This window comes from Haematobia irritans, chromosome 1, assembly GCF_050003625.1.
Source record: "Haematobia irritans isolate KBUSLIRL chromosome 1, ASM5000362v1, whole genome shotgun sequence".
In the NCBI taxonomy this organism is placed as follows: Eukaryota; Metazoa; Arthropoda; class Insecta; order Diptera; family Muscidae; genus Haematobia; species Haematobia irritans.
In genome coordinates this window covers 203816889-203829391 of record NC_134397.1, presented here as the reverse complement: position 1 = coordinate 203829391, position 12503 = coordinate 203816889, and the positions used below count along the sequence as shown (strand labels likewise).

General features: G+C 30.8%; 1 protein-coding gene and 1 long non-coding RNA gene across 3 annotated transcripts; both read right to left on the bottom strand.

The window, feature by feature from the left end:
• Positions 1-787: 787 nt before the first annotated feature.
• Positions 788-1672, bottom strand: LOC142219415 (uncharacterized). Its single transcript, XR_012717562.1, has 2 exons — positions 1350-1672; positions 788-1286 (listed from the first exon to the last, which is right to left on the bottom strand). It is a non-coding gene; the product is annotated as an uncharacterized LOC142219415 (long non-coding RNA).
• A 4782-nt stretch (positions 1673-6454) lies between these two features.
• LOC142219414 (uncharacterized) lies at positions 6455-12302 on the bottom strand. 2 transcript variants are annotated; one of them, XM_075288408.1, is made up of 3 exons: positions 12080-12302; positions 11798-12011; positions 6455-6699 (listed from the first exon to the last, which is right to left on the bottom strand). In XM_075288408.1, exons 1-3 carry the CDS (start codon positions 12241-12243, stop codon positions 6538-6540), a joined length of 540 nt encoding a protein of 179 aa, XP_075144523.1. In that variant the 5' UTR covers positions 12244-12302; the 3' UTR covers positions 6455-6537. The 2 variants fall into 2 exon arrangements, with proteins under 2 accessions (XP_075144523.1, XP_075144524.1); XM_075288409.1 differs by having other exon boundaries at positions 6455-6626.
• Positions 12303-12503: the final 201 nt, after the last annotated feature.

The following is a 12503-nucleotide window of genomic DNA, read 5'->3' as shown; positions in this document are numbered from 1 at the left end:
TGATTTGACATCGGATCTGTTCACTCAATTGCTTATAAATTTGTCATTTTTCGGTCGTTTTTCTTCTAGTTGGTCATATTACTTACGTTAGAATATCATCTATACGACCATGAAGAGAAACAATTTTTTTTCAATGGTTTGTACTTTTTCGGCAGAAAAGGGTCACTTTTTAATTTGCCGTTTTTACATCGATATTTTTTGAAACACATAACTTATTACAGATCCAATTATACACGATTGTTCGTCATCTCAATAGCTTTCATTTAACAACAACGATATAATCGGATACTTCAAACTCGAGATATAGTTTGTTTAGTGAACAAGGAACGAAAATCTTAAAATAACGGGATATCTCAAAAACTGTTCCACAAAAAAATTAATTTTTTTTTCCGAATTCAGCAGATCAAAATACATACATAAGAAAAGCCACATCTCATCAAATGTACATGAAACAGATTTTATTTTGTAAACTACCCAATAAACACAAACGTTTGAAAAATACTAAAATTCAATAATTTTTCAAAGGATTAGGGTAATATTCAAGTTGAGAAATTGTTGAGAAAATCGCGTTCTCAACAAAAAACAGACATTACCCTCAACAGTAAAATTCAACACAATAGCAATAATTTCTCAATTGTAATCCTCAAATTGAAATGCATCGCTACTCAATAATTTCTCAAACAGTTTTCAATGTGAGAAAAATAAAAAATTACCATTGTTGCGAATACTTTCAAACCACAATTTGTATGAAAGTCAATCCTAGTTCTAACTGAAAGTCAATACTAAATTTCTAGGGATTTTGTAAATTTTATTATTTTTTTCGTTAACAAATATAATAATCTTAAAAATAACATTAATAATATATAAAAATAATAATATAATACCAATCAAAATGTAATTATCTTATTAAACGTATTAATAAATAAAACTATGAATACAACTTTAAATATCTTAAACATTTTTACATGTATAATTCCATTTCCTCCATAATGTTGGTGTCATTAATATGCTGGCAATTTGAAATAATTACTATCGAGAAACTTGCTGGCTTGTGTGTTAGAATAGATTCCAGCAAGAGGAAATCACAAAATATCAAACTGATGACGGGATCTAAATTGATGTAATGCACATTTTCATCCAGAAGTTCTTGATATAGGAATTGTTGCACTTTGGTTTAATTGATTGCACTTTGTAAGTTTTCTGAAAACTTTTCTTTGTTGTTCCCTTCATCGGGTTTTCATCGGCCAACATCTTCCAAGAATATACCATCCAATGATTTTAGTTTTCTGCAAAACAATCGAGTTTTGTGATTTCCATTATGTTTTCATTTCACTTTTTATTTGACTTACCAATTTGTATTTCTTCCAACTGACCACGTACTTCGTGATTTCCTCAAGAACGTTAGTGTTACAAAATTGTTATTAAAATACTGGCAATTTTCAGGAACTTGATGACCAGATAATTGGAATAAATTTCCAGCAATTTCAATTCACAAAATAACAAATTAAACCGATGATGCACATTTTCATCCAGAAGTTCTTGATATAGGAATTGTTGCACTTTGTTTTAATTGGTTGCACTTTGTAAGTTTTCTGAAAACTTTTCTTTGTTGTTTCCTTCATCGGTTTTTCATCGGCCAACATCTTCCAAGAATATACCATTCAATGATTTTAGTTTTTTGCAAAACAATCGAGTTTTGTGATTTCCATTATGTTTTCATTTCACTTTTTATTTTGACTTACCAATTTGTATTTCTTCCAACTGACCACGTACTTCGTGATTTCCTCAAGAACGTTGGTGTTACAAAATTGTTGTTATTAAAATACTGGCAATTTTCAGGAACTTGATGTCCAGATAATTGGAATAAATTTCCAGCAATTTCAATTCACAAAATAACAAATTAAACCGATGATGCGATATAAATTAAACTATATCACATCGATAGTTTAATTTATATCGCATCATCGGTTTAATTTGTTATTTTGTGAATTGCGAATTATCATCCAGTAGTTGTTGATATGGAAAAGCATAAATACCAAGTTTTTTTGGTTGCACTTTGATTTATGGAAACTTTCTCTTCTCGATAAGCCACTACCATTTTTCATCGGCCAGCCTCTTAATGTGTCCAAGAATCAGCATCCAAATATTTTAGTTGTCTGTAAAGAGATTTGAGTTTAGTGACTTCCTTAAAGTTTTCATTTCGTGTTTTAGTTTTACTTACCAATTATTATAAACAATTTCAATTGATTATTAAAACATTTCCACATTTTTGTATTTCTTCCACGAACTTTGTTGTCCAAAGTAGTATTGAAAACCAGTGGTTTTTTCGTTGCATATCAGGGTAGTGTTTTGTCAAAGTTTTCTCCAATTATCTTCAACACATTTTCAAAGTTTTCGTCAACATTTTGCCAAATTGGTTGTAATTCGCAAACAATTTGAAGATGAATTGAAGATGAATTGAAGATGAGCTTTTTCAAATCAAGTTGAATTTATGTTGAAAATGATATTTAAGAAAAGTCACCTCTCATCAAATGTACATTTTCAGTGTAAACAAGTGTAATTAACTGAGGTATAGGATTTTTCCATTAACCATTATTCGAACTCAACCCGAACAAAAAATAACAATTTATTCCAATTAATCGAATAAATATATCAACATAAATCGCCAAGCTTAATAAAATTATCAATGAAAAATCAGAAAGTGCTATGTTTGATTCTCGCTGCGAAACCTCAAATAAAAAAACCAAAAATATAGATGGAGACAAATAAGACCGCTTTAAGAGGTTACTCAAATGTAAACAAGTAAGGAAAGTCTAAAGTCGAGCGGGGCCGACTATATTATACCCTGCACCACTTTGTAGATCTAAATTTTCGATTGGGGGCTATATATAAAGGTTTGTCCCAAATACATACATTTAAATATCACTCGATCTGGACAGAATTTGATAGACTTCTACAAAATCTATACACTCAAAATTTAAATCGGCTAATGCACTAGGGTGGAACACAATGTTAGTAAAATAATATTGGAAACATTGAAATCTGAAGCAATTTTAAGGAAACTTCGCAAAAGTTTATTTATGATTTATCACTCGATATATATGTATTAGAAGTTTAGGAAAATTAGAGTAATTTTTACACTTTTCGACTAAGCAGTGGCGAAATTTTAAGCAAATTAGGGTAAAACTCTGGCTTCTGGGACCATATAAGTCCATATCGGGCGAAATATATATATATATATATATATATATATATATATATATATATATATATATATATATATATATATATATATATATATATATATATATATATATATATATATATATATATATATATATATATATATATATATATATATATATATATATATATATATATATATATATATATATATATATATATATATATATATATATATATATATATATATATATATATATATATATATATATATCGATTGGACTAAAACTGCGACCTAGACTTTGATTACAAAAATGTGTTCACGGACAGACGGATGGCTATATCGACTCAGGAGCCCACCCTGAGCATTTTTGCCAAAGACACCCCGTGTCTATCTCGTCTCCTTCTGGGTGTTGCAAACATATGCACTAACTTATAATACCCTGTTCCACAGTGTGGCGCAGGGTATAAATATGGGAAACATTTATATCTGAAGCAATTTTAAGGAAACTTCGCAAAAGTTTATTTATGATTTATCACTCGATATATATGCATTAGAAGTTTGGGAAAATTAGAGTCATTTTTACAACTTTTCGACTGAGCAGTGGCGATTTTACAAGGAAAATGTTGGTATTTTGACCATTTTTGTCGAAATCAGAAAAACATATATATGGGAGCTATATCTAAATCTGAACTGATTTCAACCAAATTTGGCACGCATAGCAACAATGCTAATTCTACTCCTTGTGCAAAATTTCAACTAAATCGGAGTTAAAAATTGGCCTCTGTGATCATATGAGTGTCAATCGGGCGAAAGCTATATATGGGAGATATATCTAAATCTGAACCGATTTCAACCAAATTTGGCACGCATAGCTACAATGCCAATTCTACTCCCTGTGCAAAATTTCAATTAAATCGGAGTAAAAGATTGACCACTGTGGTCATATGAGTGTAAATCGGGCGAACGATATATATGGGAGATATATCTAAATCTGAACCGATTTCAATAAAATTTGGCACACTTGACTACACTACTAATTGTACTCCTAGTGCAAAATTTCAACCAAATTGGGGTAAATCTCTGGCTTCTGGGACCGTATTAGTCCATATCGGGCGAAAGATATATGGGAGCTATATCTAAATCTGAACCGATTTCATTAAAATTTGGCACGCTTGACTATAGTACTAATTGTTCTTCTTGTGCAAAATTTTAAGCAAATTAGGTTAAAACTCTTGCTTCTGGGGCCATATAAGTCCATATCGGGCGAAAAATATATATGGAAGCTATATCTAAATCTCAACCGATTTATATCAAATTTGGCACACATGACTATACTACTAATTGTACTCCTAATGCAAAATTTCAACCAAATTTGGCCAAAAATCTGGCTTCTGGGGCCATATAAGTCCATATCGGGCGAAAGATATATATGGGAGCTATATCTCAATCTTAACCGATTTCAATCAAATTTTGCACACTTGACTATACGACTAAGTGTTATGTTTGTACAAAATTTCAAGCAAATCGGTATAAAACTCTGGCTGCTGGGTCCATATTAGTGCATATCGGGCGAAAGATATATATGGGAGCTTTATCTAAATCTGAACCGATTTCTTCCAAAATCAATAGGGTTCTATTCTGACCCAAATTAGGAACATGTGCCAAATTTGAAGGCGATTGGACTTAAATTGCGACCTAGACTTTGATCACAAAAATGTGTTCACAGACAGACGGACGGACAGACGGACATGGTTATATCGACTCAGGGAACCACCCTGAGCATTATTGCCAAAGACACCATGTGTCTATCTCGTCTCCTTCTGGGTGTTACAAACATATGCACTAACTTATAATACCCTGTTCCACAGTGTGGCGCAGGGTATAAAAATATGGGAAACATTTAAATCTGAACCAATTTTGAGGCAACTTCGCAAAAGTATATTTATGATTTATCGGTCGATGGATGTGCATTAGGATTCGAGAAAACTCGGAGTAAGGATTAGGATTAGAGGAAAATGTGGGTATTTTAGCAATTTTTAGCTAGATCGACTCAGGGACCCACCCCGAGCATTATTGCCAAAGACACCATGTGTCTATCTCGTCTCCTTCTGGGTGTTGCAAACATATGCACTAACTTATAATACCCTGTTCCACAGTGTTGCACATGATATAAAAATAAGATTGTAATAAAAATATCGATGAAAATAAAAAGTGAAATTTTTTAATTTCTTCATTCAAATGACACAACTTCTAAAGTAAAGAATCTGAAAAGGAAGTACTTCCGTCCTATGAATATCCCATGTAAAAATCATTGGAGATGATCCAATTTTGTACTAATTCCCGATCACTAGTTTGGGACCCAAACTACTTTTTGGAAGATTTTTTTTTCTGGGACATAATCTGATAAATTCTCCATATGTAGAAAACTTAATTTTAAATTTGGGAAGCGTACCATTTGAACCCATCTTCCTGAGGTTGTATGTTTCATCAAATCCACCTGAAATTCTATTAATTGATTTCTTCGGCACTTTCAATTGGTTCAATTAAAAATTTAATTGATTTCGTTTTTTTATAATTTTTTACAAATTCAATTGTACCAGTTAATTTTTTAATTCTTTACGTTTTCAGTATCAATCAATATTTTTATAGGAAATATTTTGGTCTTATTATTTTGTGTGTAGAGGAACATCTATATAATGTTACCTTCTTATCCGGATCCACTATAGCCACCATTATTTTCTAAGTTTTTTTTTTCAAACTTGTTTTTGAAGTGTGGTATGTTTTTTTTTAATCAGTGAAATATTTCACAAGAAAAGAAGTTTTCAAATTTTTACTTAATTTTTTTCTGCTCTTATTTATAACAAAATATTTTCACTGAGAATTTTCAATTTTGTATTTGCACAATTCCAAACTTTTTTTTATAATACGCACTTGCACTGCGTACCAGACGAAAGTCAGTGGTAGACTGAAAAAATCTTCTTAAGAAAAATGTCTCAGTAACTCGGCTAATCCCAACATTTAGATGAGATAAAGGTTGTTGGCCAGGCATGGGGCTAAAACGTTGGTAAACGCGTTTTTTATGGCATACTGCTGAACCAATTACCTCATAGTAGTTGCTACTACTTTATGTGAGGCAAAATGCATAGATATGAATTGAATATCAATAAAATACATATTACAGCATATGGTCCGTATATTAAGACATATGCATTTCGCACAGTATAATTTCATTATTTGTTTTTTTTTTTGATATTTATTCAATTTAAATTTTTAAATATTGTTTTATTTATTTCATTTTTATTTCTTAAACGTTTTTTATTAATTGCAAAAATTGTAAATTTAATTCCCAATTATCCACCGGAATTATTAGACATGGCATCAATATCTATGTCTTTCTCTTGATGATATGACATAATAACCTTGGTCACTTTTTCAAGGCCTGAAATAAAGGTAGGCGTAATAACTTTCTGCAGGTAGTTTAGAATGTAACACGAGATGTAGTCTGTAATCAACTGAAGGAAATAGAAAAAAAAATAAATAAAATTGAATCAAAAATTAAATTTATTTAAAATCAAAACTTTATTACAGGGTGCCAAATATGTATTGCAACCAACTACAGCATGCTGTCATTTCTAAACCTCTCATCTGTCTTTAATTCAATATGTAGGTTAGGTTATGCTATGTGGCAGCCCGATGTATCAGGCTCACTTAGACTATTCAGTCCATTGTGATACCACAGTGGTGAACTTCTCTCTTATCACTGAGTGCTGCCCGATTCCATGTTAAGCTCAATGACAAGGGACCTCCTTTTTATAGCCGAGTCCGAACGGCGTTCCACATTCCAGTGAAACCACTTAGAGAAGCTTTGAAACCCTCAGAAATGTCACCAGCATTACTGAGGTGGGATAATCCACCGCTGAAAAACTTTTTGGTGTTCGGTCGTAGCAGGAATCGAACCCACGACCTTGTGTATGCAAGGCGGGCATGCTAACCATTGCACCACGGTGGCTCAATATGTACAATATTATATATTATGATCTTATTAGTGGCAATTTTTTGCGTGTATTGTGTGTCAATTTTTAAAAGTTTTAACGATTTTAGAATGCACCAACAAGGGAAAGATATTACTTCTACAATAAGGGAGAACATACTCTTAAGCTTGAATAATTATTTTCTATTGATATTTAATTTATAGAAAATTTTGTCAAAATTTTTCTTTCTATAGAAAATTTTCTCAAAATGTTATTTCTATTAAATTTTTTTTTTAAATTTTATTTCTATAAAAAACTTTGTAAAAATTTTATTTCTTAAAATTTTAATATTATATTATTATGGAAAATTTTATTTCTATAGAAAATTTTGATAACATTTTATTTCTACAGAAAAATTTGTCAACATTTTATTTCTATAGAAAATTTTAACAAAATTGTATCTCTATAGAAAATTTTAACAAAATTTTATTTCTATAGAAGTTTCTATCAAAATTTTATTTGTATAGAAAATTTTAACAAAATTTTATTTGTATAGAAGTTTCTGTCAAAATTTTATTTCTATAGAAAATTTTGTCAAAATTGTATTTCTAAAGAAAATTTTGTCAAAATTTTATTTCTTAAAATTTTAATATTTTATGGAAAATTCTGTCAAAATTTTATTTCTATAGAAAATATTGTCAAATTTTTATTTTTATAGAAAATTTTCTCAATATTTTATTTCTATAGAAGATATTGTCAACATTTTTTCTTTAGAAAATTTGTCATTTTTTTCTCTAGAAATTTTTCTCAAAATTTTATTTCTACAGAAAATTTTGATAACATTTTATTTCTACAGAAAATCTTGTCAACATTTTATTATACCCTCCATCATAGGATGGGGGTATATTAACTTTGTCATTCCGTTTGTAACACATCGAAATATTGCTCTAAGACCCCATAAAGTATATATATTCTGGGTCGTGGTGAAATTCTGAGTCGATCTAAGCATGTCCGTCCGTCCGTCCGTCTGTTGAAATCACGCTAACTTCCCAACGAAACAAGCTATCGACTTGAAACTTGGCACAAGTAGTTGTTATCGATGTAGGTCAGATGGTATTGAAAATGGGCCATATCGGTCTACTTTTACGTATAGCCCCCATATAAAGGGACCCCCCGATTTGGCTTGTGGAGCCTCTAACAGAAGCACATTTCATCCGATCCGGCTGAAATTTGGTACATGGTGTTGGTATATGGTCTCTAACAACCCTGCAAAAATTGGTCCACATCGGTCCATAGTTATATATAGCCCCAATATAAAATGTTCTCCAGATTTGACCGGAGCCTCTTGGAGGAGCAAAATTCATCCGATCCGGTTCAAATTAGGAACGTGGTGTTAGTATATGGTCGCTAACAACCATACCAAAATTGGTCCAATCACACAAAAATTGGTCCATATCGGTTCATAATCATGGTTGCCACTAGAGCCAAAAATAATCTACAAAAATTTTATTTCGTAGAAAATTTTGTTAAAATTTTCTTTCTATATAAAATTTTGTCAAAATTTTATGTCTACTTTGTCAAACTAAACTATATACGTATTGGATCGATCTTTTTTGATTTAATATATACCACGTATGGGCTCACATACAATTTAGAAGATGGTGTTAGGAGGTTTTAAGATACCTTGCCATCGGCAAGCGTTACCGCAACTTAAGCACTTCGATTGTGGATGGCAGTGTTTAGAAGAAGTTTCTACGCATTCCATGATGGAGGGTACATAAGCTTCGGCCTGGCCGAAGCTTGTTTCTATAGAAGTTTTTATAAAAATTTTATTTGTATAAAAAAATTTTAACAAAATTTCATTTCTATAGAAGTTTCTGTCAAAATTTTATTTCTATAGATTTTTTCACAATTCTATTTCTACAGAAAATTTTGCTAAAATTTTATTTCTAGTGAAAATTTTATAAAATTTTATTTTTATACATAATTTTGTCAAAATGTTATTTATAGAGAAAATTTCGTCAACATTTTATCTTTATAGAAAATTTAGTCAAAATTTTATTTCTATACGAATTTTTCTAAAAATTTTATTTCTATTGAAAATTTTGACAAAGTTTTATTTCCATAGTAAACTTTGTCAAAATTTTTTTTGTATGGAACATTTTGTCAAAATTTTATTTCTATTGAAAACTTTGCAAAATTTTATTTCTATTGAAAATTTTCTCAAAATTTTACTTCCACAGAAAATTTTTTGACAATTATATTTCTATAGAAAATTTTATCAAGATTGTACTTCTATGAAAATTTTGTCAACATTTTATTTCTATGGAAAATTTTGCAACATTTTTTTATGGAAAATTTGTTCAAAATTTTATTTCAATAGAAGTTTTTGTCAAAATTTTATTTCTATAGAAGATTTTGTAAAAATTTTATTTCTATGGAAAATTTTGCAACATTTTTTCTATAGAAAATTTTGTCAAAATTTTATTTGACAGAAATTTTATTTCTACTCAAAAAAATCGCTTCTTTAACATATGTTCTAAACATACTTTGCAGGAATTACATATATTATTGGATACTGTCGAAACATTAATATGTTTGTTTTATGTGAACATATTATATGTTTGGAAGCATTTTGAGCCCAAAAAAATATTATATGCTTGGAACAAAGAAGATTGTGCTCATGCCCTCACATAATTTTCACTTTCACGAAATTTTTTAGTTCTTGGCACCTTTTTGTGTAATACAAATAATGTTGAAGGAATTATTCAAGTTTTTAAATTTTACCTTTCGCCTGGACGGAGAATCGAACCGAGGACCATACAGTTTGTAAGCCGACACACTATCCACTGGGCTACGTAGCTGTTATAGTCACCTGTAGACAATTATCGTTATAAGTTACATTTATATAGCATAGTTTGCAGCGCCCACGAGCCCATGCAAACACAACATTATTTAACAGAAACATACATTTGTTGGCCACGTGGAGCAGTGGTTAGCATGTCTGCCTAGCATGCAAAGGGTCGTGGGTTCAATCCCTGCTCCGACCGAACACCATTTTTTTTTTTAATTTACACATTTGTACTTAATTTAAGGCCGGTATTAAGTTGGCATTATCACTCTAAAATGGAAATGTTTTGCCTTTTACATTTCTTTAATAATTCATTTTAAAGAAAATAAACTTTTTCAATTGTTTTAGCTGCAAAACTCGAACTTAATGTCCGCTCAACTCCTCTTGGTCTATTCTCTTGGTTCCGAATGTCTATTCCCTTTACTCGAAATACTCATTGTAATATTCAAATTAAATAATATTTCGACTTAAGCATATTAAATTTTTGGCCTTATCATAAAACAGTTTTCCGAAGCAACATACAAGCGGTTTCAAAGAAATTCGTCCCTTTTGATTCTCTCGCTGTGTTATGTTGATATCTTTCGTCAACCCTCCCGGTTTCCATCTCTATTTCTTTCTCTATATTCTCTCTCTCTCTCTCTCTGTCGCTCTCTGAATAAAATATCACAACATACTACTCGAAATTTGTAAATTTATATATGTTTACATTCACACATATTATTTTTATGAAACATTCATGCCCCAAACATAATATATTCTAACATATTAACATATGTGTCCCAAACATTTAGTGTTAGTTTAGGAACATTAAATGTTTGCACTTAAATATATTTTGTTTAAAAATTGTGCCGAAACACATTTTGTTTATATCGGAACATATGAAAAACATTTTTTTTCTAACAGTGTGTAGAAAATGTTAAAATTTTATTTCTATAGAAAATATCCTCAAAATTTTATTTCTATAGAAAATTTTCTCAATATTTTATTTCTATATAAGATTTTGTCAAAATTTTATTTCTATAGACAATTTTGTCAAAATTTTATTTCTATAGAAAATTTTGTCAAAAATTCATTTGGGGGCTATTCAAAAAATCTTTATTATTAAATGCTGTAGCGGAAATCGATATTTCGATGTGTTACAAACAGAATGATAAATTTACTATAAACACGTATGAGGAACTATGAGGCGAGGACGTTGGATCTCTTAGAAAGTTAGCGGCGAACAAAGCAAGTGTGTTATAACTGGACATAACACACCTGGGAAACATATGGTAAGAATAGGACATTTGCAGATGGTGTCTGGATCCGGAAGACGCGTACCACTTCCTGTGTCAGTGCCCAGCATTGTCCTTTAGAAGAAGCAAGAAACTGGGCTTCTTTTTTAGCTTAAAGAACATACTCGCCCTCATATGGGCCTCTAGGTGGATGTTTAAAATAACTTTAAGGAAGACGGATAAATGAAAGTTCTTGAGCGACATTAAAGGGGACCACTTAACGCAGAAGAAGTTGAGAAAATTACCTCGAGAAATCTTAATGCTCCTATAGTGATCTGAACTAACCTAAAGTTGGCACTAAAAAAACTGAAGTGTCGATCATCTCAATTTGGCGCTTCGACAGTAAAGGGTGGAAATAACGCACAGGCACTTTCGTGCAGTATGAGATGGCTTTTTCGGCCGTTTGATTATTTGGCGGCTATATTTCACTCTGGATGAAGCGACTTAATCGGCGGCGGAGTCGAATGCTCCAAAAAAAAAAAAGCTTGTGGTGGTTGGTCTTATGAAAACATACCTTTATATGTTCATATGTAACTCCAAAAATTCTATGACGCTGGCTAATATCCGTCATCAGCACATTAATATAGGTGGAATCGTCAAGGGCCTTCATAATGAGATTACCATAGGTTGATAATAGTAGCTGTGGATGCTGATGAAGATGAGACATATTTAGCTTTCCCTTTTGATCACGAAATTGCTCAAGAAAATTTTCATTTTCTTCGAAAAATCTGGATACAAGAAAATTGACGTACACAGGACATTTGCCATTTGAAAGGAATCCATTTTTTTCGCTTACCCCATAAAAATCGCTCGTGAATGATACATGAAACGTCGGTTGATGAGACGCCAACCATTTCGTAATGCAGCTATTTCCGTCAATGCAAATCCATTATCATTTATCAACGTTTGGTTTTCCAATGGTGGTAATGGTTTCGGATAAACGATACTATAGGAGGACATAATTTCATAACAAAGAATTTGGAAATGCTATCGGAAGTGAATTAAAAATATTGGTATTGTCAAATTACTGCTGTACACTGAAATGAATATGACAAAATTTTCTATAGAAATAAAATTGTGACAAAATTTCCTATAGAAATAAAATTTTGACAAAATTCTCTATAGAAATAAAATTTTAACAAAATTCTCTATAGAAATAAAATTTTGACAAAATTTATTATAGAAATAAAATTTTGGCAAAATTTTTCATATGTTAGAAA